This window comes from Onychomys torridus, chromosome 12 (genome assembly GCF_903995425.1).
Source record: "Onychomys torridus chromosome 12, mOncTor1.1, whole genome shotgun sequence".
Lineage (NCBI taxonomy): Eukaryota > Metazoa > Chordata > Mammalia > Rodentia > Cricetidae > Onychomys > Onychomys torridus.
The window spans coordinates 16,283,400-16,297,550 of NC_050454.1; the positions used below are offsets into that span (position 1 = coordinate 16,283,400).

The 14,151-nt window shown below is 46.0% G+C and overlaps 2 protein-coding genes across 2 annotated transcripts in view; one reads left to right on the top strand and one right to left on the bottom strand.

Annotated features, from left to right (window-relative positions):
• Hspbap1 (HSPB1 associated protein 1) overlaps positions 1-5,157 on the top strand; it is a 52,028-nt gene extending 46,871 nt beyond the window's left edge. Inside the window, exons 7-8 of the mRNA XM_036204214.1 lie at positions 3,813-3,923; positions 4,043-5,157. Of these exons, the coding sequence (XP_036060107.1) occupies positions 3,813-3,923; positions 4,043-4,573 (642 nt within the window). The 3' untranslated portion in view covers positions 4,574-5,157. The remainder of the gene's footprint in view (positions 1-3,812; positions 3,924-4,042) is intronic.
• Positions 5,158-10,566: 5,409 nt separating this feature from the next.
• The window catches only part of Parp14 (poly(ADP-ribose) polymerase family member 14), a 31,915-nt gene continuing 28,330 nt past the window's right edge, over positions 10,567-14,151 (bottom strand). The window contains exons 15-17 of the mRNA XM_036204029.1: positions 13,522-13,655; positions 11,939-12,113; positions 10,567-11,604 (exon numbers count right to left, since the gene is read on the bottom strand). Coding sequence (XP_036059922.1) covers positions 11,315-11,604; positions 11,939-12,113; positions 13,522-13,655 — 599 coding nt within the window. The 3' untranslated portion in view covers positions 10,567-11,314. The remainder of the gene's footprint in view (positions 11,605-11,938; positions 12,114-13,521; positions 13,656-14,151) is intronic.

Here is a 14,151-nt window from a genome sequence, read left to right on the forward strand (position 1 = left end):
ATGGGGGAAAACACAGAGACAGCTGACCCAAGTCTGTACGGTTCCCTGAGGCCTCAGTTGCATCTGCACTAGCTTTAACGGTAGCCTTTGATTGCTTTTGTGCCCCTTGAGGGCTCTGGTTGCATACCTGCCCTCCCTAACCCGAAGCCTGACATTGCTTTCTTCGGCAGCTGCACCCTCCCTGTGGTAAGGTGTTTCCTTTGATTATGGGAAGGACTTTGGAGTAGGTGGAGCCTGGGAAATACTGTAACAGGAAGCAAACTGTGCTTAAGGGCTTAGGGAGAGGGGCCACATGGCCTCAGGGCTTAGGTGAGAAGTATGCTGGGAGATAGCAGCCTCACAGTTAGAACCTCTGCTTGGAGCTGCAGCTGGTGGAAACATAAGATGGAGTCCATGACAAGAATCACACCTGCCATATCCCATGTCCTCAGCAGATGGTTCACTCCAGGCATGTTCAGTGATTGTCACTGAACCCAGCTTAGGAGCGTGGTTGTGAAGCTTATATTAATTAGAGTTAATAGCATTCCTGACTCACTCTGATGTTCCTGTCCTGAGTCTTGTGGATGGTAGCTAGTAGGCTCTGGTTCGGTGCAGGTGGTACAGTGTTTAGCCCTTCTCCGGGGGTTTCACTGTTGAAATGCAGATTCTGTCCTTACATACTCTAGGGTAAAATGTATTCTCAGGTAGTCTTAATAGTGCCTTTCTTCCCGTTCCAAATCATTATTTTTACATATCAAAAGGCATCAATGGTAGCAGTATTTCATTTCAACTTAGCTTAGAAAAATGTTTTTAATTTTAAAGATTTCCTCTCATTCTTGGAATATTTCCTTTGATATGCCCTTGTATTATATCTGTACATATAAAGAGAATGTATATGCAACATTTTTATAAGATTAAAGGTAATATAGTCTCAAGGGCTGGACCAATGGCTCAGCAGTCAGCAGCATGTAATACTCTTTCAAAGACCAGAGTTCAGTTCCTAGCACCCGTGTCAAGTGACTCACAACTACCTATTAACTTCAACTCCAGGAGATCCAACACCCTCTTCTGGCCTCTACAGGTACTGCACACACATGCACAGACACACACACACACACACACACCCTAGATAAAATTAAAAGAAATCTGTTTTTAAAAGATAATATAGTATCAGTGAATCCATTCACTACCTAGTTAACCCCAAACTAGAACACTAACGACTGTATCTGAGTTTTGTCCTTTCCTAGCCCTCCTTCAGGCTAATTATCTACCTTCACATTTTGTTGGCTGTGTATCTCCATCCACATATCTGCTGGTACTCTCTGGAGAGCTCTGACAAACTGTATGATCCATTCCTTGTTCCAGGGACTTCTCTTGGGAAGGACAAACGCACGCCTGCTCACCAAGGAGTCCTGCTGCAGGCCTGACACAGACTCCCTTCTCAGCCTTTGCTCTTGAGGCCATCAGCTGAGTGAATGGAGGCACTCCCATTTGTTATGTAGTCTGATTCACCGGAAGTCAGCGCTGACTGTGATGCTAACGGCATCTGGGGGAATTTCCTCCTGTGTCATCTAGACTTCGGCTGGACTGAACTCCAGGGCATCAATGCCCAGCCAGCATGACTCAAAACATTATCTACCCCTGAAAATCATCCTACATTAGTTCTCTGTTTAACCAATTAATTCCCACCCACTTCCCAGAATCCCTGCACCATTTCGTGTGCCCATCAGCCATGTGTGAAGATTGATTTCCTCACTAACACTTGTAAATATCTGTTGTTTATATTGTAGCCATGTCGGTGTGAAGTGAGATCTCACTGTGGGGATTTCCTTTTTATTTTTTTAAAAATTCATTTATTTATTATGTATACAGTGTTCTGTCTACATATATGCCTGCTCCCCAGAAGAGGACACCAGATCTCATTACAAATGGTTGTGAGCCACCATGTGGTTGCTGGGAATTGAACTCAGGACCTCTGGAAGAGCAGCCAGTGCTCTTAACCTCTGAGCCATCTCTCCAGCCCCCTGGATTTCCCTTTTAAATTCAGTACCTGTTTAGACTTGGCTGTTGTTGAGTATGGCTTTTCTCATTTTCCTCTGGCCTGTTGGTCTCTGTGTAGTTGTTACTGGCTGTTCTGTTGGTGGAGAATTCAATTGTTTGCAGTTTTCTTCTGACGTACGTGTGCAAGGGTTTCTCCAGTGATAGTGTGTAGATCCAGGAGCGGTGGCTGGTCTGTGGAGTATACAGGACTCCAGTTGATGAGACGATGCCAGCGTGTCTCCAGGTGCCCCTCACAGTGTGCATTCCTGTCTTTAGTAAGGCGGTGTCTGTCATACGTTTCCTTGGCACATGGATTATCAGACCCTCTTTTGAGAGTTTCAGTTGTGATTTTCCTGAAAGTCAATGTTTCCGGGCATTTGTTAGTCAAATGATTGTTCATCTCCATGTCTGTTGCCCATTTAAAAAATTCTTATTAATATGTGCAAAATCCTTGTTATGTTCTATACAGTGATCTGTTTTCAGTTATGTATGTTAAAGGCATCTAGCTTGAATTGTTGTACCCGTGTCTCGAAACCCCCAGAGACCACCAAGGAACCAGTTTCCAATATAAGCACAGAAGGGTCTCTTCATTGTCAGGTTCAACCTGGGCCACTGCCGGCAGATGGAGGGAAACGCCATGCTGGCTGGCAGCAGGCCCAGGGGTAGAGAGTCTTTACAGGGAAAAACTGCAAGCCAGGAATGACATGCTTTGGTAATTTGGGATTGGGTAGAAGGGATATGGAGCAAGATGATTTTTTTGAAACTATTGGTCTAGATTTTTGGCACAAAACCACATTTGAAACTATTGGGTTGGACTTTTTGGCGAGGAACCACAACTGAGCAGGATTATCTGGGCTGCTCAGCAGGATTATCTAAATATCTTCAAGGGCCGTAAACCGCAGACAGAATGTCTGCAAGAACATACTGTCCTGTATCTGTTTGAGTTGTCATGGCACATTCCTGAGGTCCTTCCTGGAACTGAGTACAGCAGGTGGTCTAAGATGGTGGCCCTTCCCTAAGATGGAGTCTGTAAAGTCAAGTCTAGGCCTCCATATTGCCTTCACAGAATCTTTTCTCTTACTCTGTTTTTTTAGAAATAGTAGTTGCTGATTTTAATTCTGCTTATCAGTAATGCTGCATGGAATACCCTTGTTTATTAAGGATGTTTCACCACTTTTTGTTTGAGTTTCTGAAACACAGTCTCCCTGTCACCCAGATTGGCCTCAAATGGGCCTGCAGCCCATCAGGATGTTTGAGAGATTTCAGACTCCAGACTGCAAGCGGTCCCCTACAGGCCTGTGATACCATGCTCAATCTCTCCCCCACCCCACCCCCCACATTGGGGAGTCTAGTCCAGGCATGTGTTCTACTCCTGTGTGACAACCTCCCCACAGCCTAGACCCTCACTCCCCTGTTTTTCACATGATTTGCTATCAAACTCCATAAAGATCATTATTCCATGTGGTTAACACTTTAAAAAAATTGGACATATCAAGAATTGGAAAAAAATTAGAAAAAATCTAAGATCATTTGTATATAAGGCCTGTGTCTTCTAAACAACTACATTCTTAACTTTGGTGAACTGTCTGTTCTACACTCCCTTAAATGACAGATGATACCGGCCACACGAGAGTTTCGGTGTTCCCAGCAGCACCCTGGTTTCTTCTGTGACAAAGTTGGCATCAGTTGGGGGAACAGAGCATACAGTTAAAAGACTTTTAAATCATGAGGCACAGAGACAAATAACAAAATGGTGGGGTTTGATTATTATTATTTTTTTTATCTCATCTTAGGAAGAGGACCACCTAACCCGGGTGGAAGAGGCAGTCACCCGCATGCTTGTGTGTGCCCTGAAGACGGCAGAGGATCCACACCACCCAAGAGCCTGGCTGAACCCCACTGAGGTAGGGTGTCCAGGGTTTCACCCTGGCTCCTGGATTTTGATGGTGGATTGGTCCAGGACAGAGTGTTGATTTCCACTCCAGCTCAGTGCACTCTGAAGGGTTCTTCTTCTTCTTCCTAGGTTGAAGAAATCTCTCATGAAGTCAACTGCTGCTACTTAAATGATGCTGTTCGTGCTTTTCTTGATCATCGTGGACAAGCTGAAGAAGCAGAAATGCAAACACTGAGAGCGAATGGGGAGACCTGGAGCCAGGACGAGCCACGTGTGCGGGAGCACATGGACGAGGACCGAGCACACAGCCAGGACCTCGCGGAGAGGACTGGGAATCGGGAGGTCGCAAGTCTGTTTGGCCCAGATCTGCTCCCTGTGACACCAGCGTCTGAAGACCCGCCTTGGGAGAGAGGAGGCACGTTGGAGAGTGACAGCAAAGAACGTATCAACAGAGACAGAGAACGCTTTGCAGAACTGTCCTGTGCCAGGAGGCAACAGACTAGTAACAGGGCAGGTGCGGTGGCGGAGCAGGTCACCTCCAGGTGTCCCGTGGCCCCTTCTCGAACATTCGTGTCCACAGATGACTTGCTGGACTGCTTGGTGAATCCACAAGTCACCAGGATGGTGGCCCAGCTTTTGATACAAGGGAAAAGTTTGTGATTCTAATAGATTGCTTTTAATACAATTTTAAACATATTTTTAGAACTAGTATGATATACTTACTTGTTTGCTTTTTACGTAGTGGTTTTTACTTTTTGAGGCTGTTGTATGTATATAATATATTTTGATCATACTCACTCCCCATTGCCTGCCTCCAGCTTCTTCCAATCCCCTTCATCCCCCTCCAAACTTTGTTCTTTTATTATTTTCTTGTTCAGCCCTTGAGTCCAATTACTGCTCCCCATGTGCACATGGTGTAGGGCCATGTAGGGCCGTCCACTGGGCCTTGGCTAGCCTCCCAGGGGCTACACACCTAAAGAAAACTGACTTTCCTTCCTGAAGGAGCAATCAGCTATCAGTAGCTCCTTGGCTAGGGGTTGGGGCTCAAGTGCCTGAGTAATAGTGACTGGCTCGCTCTTGTGCGGGCAGCCACACCACAGCTGCCAAGTCCATGGTGCAACAGCTCTGCCCTGTCCAGTCAAAGATACTGTTTTGCCTCACTCCTCCGGGACCCCCGGCTTGTAAAAATTTTTCCAACCCCTCTTCCTCCCTATTTCTTTTTTTTTTCTTTTTTTTGGGGGGGGAGGGGGAGGGGTGGGTTGTGGGAATGTTTTGTTTTGAAACAAGGTCCTACTGTGTAGCAGTAGCTCTACTCTCTCTGTAGATCAGGCTGACCTTGAACTCTCAGAGACCCCCCTGCCTCTCTCTGGCTTCCCTTTTTCTCCAGGCCCTTCATTAACACCACTCACTGCACAAAGAAGCCTCTCTGAGGACTCAGGGCCGATCTAGATATGACTCGGAAGGCAATTTGACTCTGTTTCTTTACAAAATAGTAATAGTAGGTGCAGCTCCAGGGCCTCTGGGCTCCCCAGCCAGGCTTCCTCGCCAAACTGAGAGTTTGTTTCTCAGACAGTGTTGCTGTATCCTTCGGGCTGGCCTTGAATTCAAGGTCCTCTGGCCCTGCCTCCCCAAGCGCTGGGATTACAGGTTTGCACTAAACAGGTTGGCTCTAAATAGTATGATTTTAAAATGAAAAACGGAACAGCAGATGCTGAGGTTGTCCATGTTTATAAATGGCTTTTCCTCACAATTTCTCTGTGGTCACCTTTTTCCAGCATGTTGCTCATATATTGGTAGACCTGGCTCACATTTGTAGACCTCTCCTCAGCCCCTTGGCTTTTCCTTATCCATCTGGTCTTTTCAGCTTGTCTTAAGTGTGAGTTCTACGTGTTTCCAGCAGAATTCAGTTCCTCCATCAGCTTTAATCAGCAGTGATCAATCTGCTGCTTATTCATGTAATTTTAATTTTTATTTATTTTGGGTTTTTTTGTTTTTTTGTTTGGGGATTTGTTTTTTGTTTTTGTTTTTGTTTTTGAAACAGGAGCTCACTATGTGGCCCTAGCTGTCCTGGAACTTGCTATGTAGACCAGGCTGGCCTCAAACTCACAGAGATCCACCTGCCTCTGCCTCCCGAGTGCTGGGATTAAAAGCGTGTGCCACAATGCTGGCTTGTTCTTGTAAATTTTTATTGGACCTCCCCCAAGTCATTTGTTTCCCATTATCTACGGCACCCTTAAGATTGCCAGGGCAGGGAGGTGGGGGGGGGGGACAGGGAAATCTGTGGTTGGTATGTAAAATGAATAGAAAAATCTCTTAATAAAAAAATTACTTTAAAAAAGAAGATTGCCAGGGCAGAGTAGGTGTGGAGAGCGTGTGGTGTAGAAGGCAGGACTGGTGCCCAGCACTGAAGGGCACCCAGCAGAGCCTCACTGTTCCGCTCTCCCAGCCTCAGCACTGCTTGCCCAGCACTGGTAACAGTTATTCCTAAGGATGGGTTGGTCCCCAGCCTGCAGAACTACCCTTCACTGGCCCATGTATATTTGCCTGTCTGATTATTGTTTAACTTTCCCAATCAGCATGTTGCAAGCTTTCAAGGTCCTAAGGCTTCTTTTAACAGGATGTAGTTTATTGAACCGGCAGCAGACTTCTCCAAAAGCTAGAGTTACCCCAAATGTAACAGAGTTGAGGCTTTTTAGATATTTTTGGCTTTTTTGTCTCCTATATATTGCTCCATACATTGATGGAGATCTGTCTCGTGTCTACACAGGCGTATTGACCAACCTGCACGTACACACGTGTGGACATTGACCAGCTGCATGGCTGTTGTTTTTTCTCTTGGCCCTCAGAGGTCCTCTCTGTAATTTTTGCTCTTTTGTGGGGGCCTGCCACCCAGCTCCCAAATAAATCACACACGGAGGCTTATTCTTAATTATAAATGCTCAGCCTTCACTTGTTGCTAGCCAGCTTTCTTAACTTTAAATTATCCCATCTACCTTTTGCCTCTGGACTTTTCCCATTCTCTTACTTCTGTAAATCTTACTCTTACTCTATGGCTTGCTGTGTAGCTGGGTGGCTGGCCCCTGGAGTCCTCCTTCTTTGGCTCCTTCTTTGATTTCCCCTCTCCCATATTTCTTCTCTATATTCTCTCTGCCTGCCAGCCCTCCCCATCCTTTCTCCAGCCTCGCCATTGGCCATCCAGCTTGTTATTAGACCATCAGGTATTTTAGACAGGCAAAGTAACACAGCTTCACAAAGTTAAATGTGACGTAAACAAAAGTACCACGCCTTAAAATAATATTCCCCAAACCCCTTCTTCCCCCTAACACAACATAACTCCATGAGGATAGGGAATTTTATGTTGTTACTGCTTCATTCACAGAACTTGGGCCAGTGCTCAGCAAGTAAGGAGCACAAAACACTTGTTAACTCTTTGACTAGGCAGGAAAGGAGAGAGAGAGAGAGAGAGAGAGAGAGAGAGAGAGAGAGAGAGAGAATAGGCAATGCCCCACCAGTGGTATTGGCATGGAGCTTGCCATGGCCAGAGCTCAGTTTTCTGTTCTTAGAGTTATCTCCATCACGGAAACAGAGCTCTTTTTCTTCAGGTGCTTTTTGGTTTGTTAGGCATGATGCAGCTGTGAGTCATAGAAGCAGACTGAAGGGCTGAGGGCATAGGGTAGAAAGGAATAGATAACTAGAGAACGATCACTCCAGCGTTCCGTGTCCTGTGGGCATCCTGACAGGCAGGTTCTGATGAGTCACAGTGTTCTCGGCAGCTGCATCGTTATAAACACCCATAAAGTCAGGGCTGGGTTACAGCTTTCTCCTGAGTTGAAAGGAAACAAAAACATTTTCGTTCCCAGCATTATTTCATGAAACTTCTCAGGAAAATGTTGTTTCTAGGTAAGTTTCTCAAAGGCATTTCAGTTTCTCTGAAGGCATGGGCTGACACAGAATGGACTGTTGGCTGGGCTCAGAAAAGCTTGGAGGGCCTTCTGCAGGAATGTCTTTCATTCTATGGGAAGGAACAGTGTTATATAAAGACCTGGGAAGAGTTCAGACAGACAATGGTAAAAGCAGGCGATGGGAGGTGATTCCCTGATCTTGTGGAGCTATTGTGAGCTCCTGGCTGATTGCGAAGGGGTATCAGAGGGTGAGCACACGGAAAGCTAGCATGACCTGGTCCCTGTACCATCCTACATCTAGTGGACCACACCCAAATAAGTAATACCAATAAATCCGTGGGCTCTGCAGAGGCCAGCAGAGCTCAGACACATTCCTGTAGTGTCCAGTTCTGAGACATATATGGGTCAACAGGGCTAGCAAACCACCCCCCCCACACCCCTGGTTTTCAGTAGGTATGGTGGCTGGGGTTTATTGTGTTTTCAGAGCTTCATGAAAATGTGTCAGCTTTCCTAATCAGGTCTTGATGACATCTGTAGATGTAGTTAGTATAGTTGTATAGTCTGGACTTGTTTAAAGATTTGTTTTTATTTAATATGTGTGAATCTTTGCCCACATGTTTATATGTGTGCCACATGTGTGCAGTTCCCTCAGAGGTCAGAAAGGGGACATCAGCTCCCTTGAACTATAGTTGCAGGTGGTCATGAGCTGCCATGTGGGTGCTGGGAACTGAACCTGGGTCCTCTGCAAGAGCAGCAAGTGCTCTTAACCACTGAGCCATCTCTCCAGCCCCTGAGTTTAGGTTTTAATTCTGTTTATGGGACTACAAAGACAAAAGGCCCCAAAGTCCTGGTATGGCCCTGGGTGTTGAGGCTGTTGTAATCCTCCAGGAAGTGCTGGTGTGGCCCTGGGTGTCGGGGCTATTGGAATCCTCCAGGTGTGCACCAGAAGCAGACTCTGAATTGCATGGAGTGTCACCCCAGCTTAAGCTTTCAGCATGTACATCCCTCAGATAACCAGGGAGCATCCAACCGACCATGTGGCCCTACAGTGAGCTATCAAGACCTGTCTTGGTCTCCGGGCTGGCTGCTCACTGGATACAAGCTTTCTAAACCTTAAACTGCATTGTGCCCTTCCAGTAATTTCCAACTGAACATTAGTACCTTAAGGATCCCTCAATGTTGTCCTGTTTATCAGTGGTGTGATGGGTGATAATGCTCTGTATGTTGTGAATGTGTTGCTCTGATTGGTTGATAAATAAAATGCTGATTTGCCATTAGCCAAGCAGGAAGTATAGGTGGGATAAGCAGACAAGGAGAATTCTGGGAAGGCTGAGTTAGGAGACACCAGCCTGCCATCTAGGGAGCAGCGTGTAATGGCACACAGGTAAAACCACAGAACATGTGGCGACATATAAATGAACAGAAATGGTCTGAGTTTAAGTGTAAGACCTAGTCAGTAGAAAGCCTGAGCTAATGGCCGGGAAGTTTTAATTAATATTAAGCCTCTGTGTGTTTACTTGGGTCTGAGCAGCTATGGACCGGCTGAGACACAGGAAAACTTCAGCTGCAGCGGTGGCCACTGACTGAATGCCATTGAACTGCATACACACACCCCTGCCCATGTTTGCCCTTTAGGAGGAAAATGATTCCACCAAGAGATGTTTTTCATGGAAGACATTTTACTAGGAAGTGGGAAAGGCTGAAGGTCACTGACATTGGCTGGCCGGGCCCTTATTCTTCACCCTGCTATTCCGCCTGGCCCTGAGTTAACCAAACCACTGGAGAACAAAGGCAAATGAAAACGGGCCTCACTTTTCTTCCACTCCCTTAGACCGTTGTTGGCACTGAGTTCAGATGCCAGTGCAGAGGAAGCCAGCCTCTCCTAAGCCACAGTCTATGCCCATCCACTTAGAAGCAGCAGGAGAGGTTCCAAGACCTCTGTGTTGTTGGGGCAGCAGTGGTGACCCCTGGCTCCGCTTGCAGAGCACTGGTGATTCCTAGTTGGGAAGCAGTGCCTCGATCCTCCCAACACCCAAGAGTGTACCCCCTGAGAACTTCACACAGCTCTAGCTCCTTGGCTAATAAGTCCTAATAAGGGGTAGAGCAGACACCAAATCCAGAAAGAAAAAAACTGGGGAAATCTGGGGTCGCCTCACAGATGACCTGAGATACTCGCAACTGGGTGATGGCCACTGAGTGATGGCCATTGTGTAATAGACACCATGTGATGGTCACTTCATATGGCCACCATGTGATGAACACTGAGTAATGGCTCCTCATTGATAGCCACTGTGTGACAGCCACTGAATGATGGGCGAAACAGCACTTACTTATCTCGAGGCCAGGTTCTGTGGCGGGAATAATAAAGGACTTGACACTGACACCAAGACTCAGATGGCTCTGAGGGTTCCAGCCTCGGTGACCTCAGGCAAGGATGTTTCCTGTACTCTGAACATGTTCCCTTAGCCTGAAACTCTTCCCAAAGCACTATTCATGGGAACAAAATCATATATGTGACTGTGTCTCTCACTCTAGCTGGCAAAGTCTAGGCATTCAATCAATGGCACTGAGTCTGAAATTTACAGGAGAAAATTAAAAGAACAATTTAAGCTGGGTCTGGTGGCATAGGCCTCTGACAAGTAGCCAAAGATAGTGAGTTCCAGACATGCCAGGGCTATAGAGGGCTATCAGAGCCAGCCTGGGCAACTAAATGAGATCCTGCCTCAAAATAAAAACTAAAGAGGGCTGAGGTTGTGTAGCTCAGTGGTACAGTGCTTGCTTGACATGTGTGAGGCCCTACGTTCAGTCTCCAGGACCACAAGAAATAATTACCATCCAGTAGACACTGAGTTAGTAAGTTAGCAATCTGACTAATTGGCTTACACATAAGCGTTGAAATCATCACAAGCTGGCCCGCCATGGGAAAGATGCTAGTGGATATCCTCAGAGTTCACTCATTTTCACACAGTGGAAGGGTTTCCCCTGGAGATGTAGCAGTATCATCCCATTGATTTCACTAGGTAGCCGGAACGTTAGGGCCGACATTAGAAAGGGCCCCTGGCAAACGGGGCCTGGGCTTCTGAGCTGTGCCCCTCCTTGGGGCTCAGTTCACACAGAGGACCACGACGACGAGCTACATCCCAGCACCCAGTTTGTACATAGCCCCGGCTGGAGCTGTCCAGCCCACCTGGCACAAGGCTGTTAGTGAAGAAAAAGAGGCTCTCTGCTGAGGAATCTGTTCAGTGGTCCCCGCGGCTTGGTGGCACTCCCACGTGATGCCACTGGTGGCAGCTGGGACGTGAAGGTGTTCCTGTCACATTTTCGACAGCACGGCTACAGCTGGTACCTGATTTAAATGCTCACGTTGATTGGCTCTCAAGTAGATTCATTTCCACCATGGAGAAGCAGCTGAGGAAACATGTCCATGGCAAAGAAAGACCTTGCTTAAGGGGGAAAACGGCTAACATTTGTCACACAGCAGATACATGATGCCGAGGTGTCACTGCCTAAATGTGATGAGATACTCTGGGTATGCTTGGTTGTCATAAAACACTACAAATAAACTTGGGTTTGTAACATCATCTGTGACACTGTCGTACAAGTCAGTGGGATTTTGAGGGTTCCTTGAAGGAGGCACAATCAGCGTTGAGTTTCCGTTGGTGTAGTTCCCAGTGAGAACCCGCACATAATACATATACTTTTTCCCGTTGGCGTCTGGTCTGGAATATGTGTCACTGGCAGAATAGGAAGCACTGACAGCGAAATAGGTTCCCTTCCCATAGTAAACGGCTGCAAAGAGAAGAACATTTTCAAGTAATTCAGTGTAGTGTATAAATCAACATGTTAGCCCAGTATGTCAACTAATAATATAAAAGGAAGGCTCGGCTTGAATATTTTATGTGGATTCTTCTTCATCATCATCATCATCATTATCATTATTATTCATTTTCCTCCTCAAAGGGGCAGTCAAGCCCTTGGGGTGACATTGAAAGATATGACTGTTTACTGTTAAAGCTGGCTCCAGTCTGGCCTCCAACGATGTGAGGGGCACAGTGAATCATGGCCAGGGCAGGTTCTCCCAGCCAGCACCCCATTTGGGGCAGCTGATTGCACGCCTCCTTACCATTCTTCCCAGCGTAGCTGCGGTTAAATCCATTGCTGTTGAGGTGTGGAACAGAGCTAGCCTCCGTCCCGTGGAAGAGCTGCTTCTCATTTCCTCTGTGGCCATTCTTTTCATCCATAATTTTTTTGTTTGCCTGGTACCTCCTCCAGAGAGCTGGATTCTGGATCCTTTCGATCTATAAATTAATAATAAAGTATTCTGGAGATGCCAAGAACACTTGCCAAGGGATAGCAAATTACCATCTTTGTCTTTCATGAATAAAAAATCCGCTCAAGCAAATTCAGTGGCCAGTGACAACATTCTATGTTCAGAAATCATTTTAGGACCTGGTAAGACAGCTCAGTGAGGATATGGTGACCTGAGTTCCATCCCTAAAGTTGGAAGGAGAACACTGACTCCACAAACTTAACACTCTGACTTCTACAGATGTGAACCCCAGCTTCTCTCTACGCCCCCCCCCACCACACACACAAACACACACACACACACACACACACACACACACACACACACAGCTCTCTTACGGGGCTGGAGTTAGGTAGGCTGGCTGGCCAGTAAGCCCCAAGGATCCACTTGTGTCTGCCTCTGCAGCTCTATGGTTGCAAGGTTGCACCAGCATATCTGGATTTTTTTAATGCAGCATCTGGGGATGGAAGTCAGATGCTCATGTTCACAAGGGAAGCAATTTTCAACTGAGTTATGTATAATTTTCTCTCTACTCCAGGTGTGGTGGTGCACTCTGAGTACTAATCCCAGCACTTGGGGGATTGGTTGAAGTGTGAAGGCCAGACTTTGAGGCCAGCCTGGACTACATTGTAAATTCCAGGCCAGCCTGAACTACATGAAAAAAATCCTGTCTCAAAAACCTCAAAAAACTACCAAACACTTAGAAAAAAAGAAAAAAAAAATCAAAAACTGGAAGATTAAAAAGGCAAAATTGGCTTTCTGGTTCAAAGTCTCAGCATTTTCACACATTTTCATATGATTTGGGATTTTTACATCATTTCCCTTTTTGTTATTTACCTATAACTGTTTCTCATCTTCAGCTGTATCTATACCCAGCAAAAATGTCCTTCAAACACCAAAGGTGGGGCCAGTGACATGGCTCAGCAGGTCGTTACTTCCCTGCAAGCCTAGTGTCTTGAATACAACCCCAGAACCCATGTGAAGATGGAAGAAGAGAACAGGCCACACAGACTTGACTGATTCTGGGTATAAAATATGATAGGAAGTGAAAGTGAGTGTATTTTTTAAGGCCTTATTTTTAATTTTCAATTATATGTACTTGAGGTTGACAAGTGTGAATCCAGGTGCCCACAAATATCAGAAGAGGGATAAGTAAAATGAAAATATATTGCCACTGAGCTCAGGGAAAAGCATACTTTCAGGGTGCTAGTGCCATAGTTTCAGGCCGTTGTAAGCTACCTGTCGTGGGTCTGGAAACCAAACTTGAAACTTGGGGTCCTCTGAGAGAGCAGTGCATAGGCCCCATAGGCCACCTCTATAGACCCATACATGAGTGTGTTTATTCAGGATCTGATATCACTTATTTCTACCATTAGGAAGCTCTGTAGCCGACTTACCTTCTCTATGACCAAGTTTGCGCAGGTCTGGTTGAACTTGGTTGCCACAATGTTGTATTCAGGATCACTGGTTGGTAGATTGACCACAAGCAATTTCTTCTGCCTCATGTCACTCCAATGTGCAGGGATTTCAGCTGCAAAATAAGGATTTGAGGGCTCCCATGTACATTTCCAGCATGCTTTGGCAAAACCTGACTCCCCCTTGTGTTATAGTCTCATAATTCTATCTATACAAGAAATTCTATATCTCTCTAAACGGATGTTGTTAAAAATGTATATCATGAACCACTGGTATCAGGATGAGCTAGAAAGTTTGTTCAAAAGAGGGGGATTATTTAAGGCAAGATAGTGCAGTGGTAGATCTCTTGCCTGACACATAGGAGACTCATTTCCCAGCACCCTCCTCCAGGAGAGAAAAGGCACCGATATACAGAGCTAGGGTTTCCTAGGGATGGAGCCTGTGTCTACACCTTCTGTTTTGATCTTGCTAAGGTGTGAAAACTGACTACATACTGTAGCTTACCTTCATTTACTGCAAAGCCTCTGCTCTGATGTAATTGAACAAATTAATTACCCAACCTGTTTTGAACAATCTCTGTCACTTTGCAGCTGCATGGTTTATACCATTGT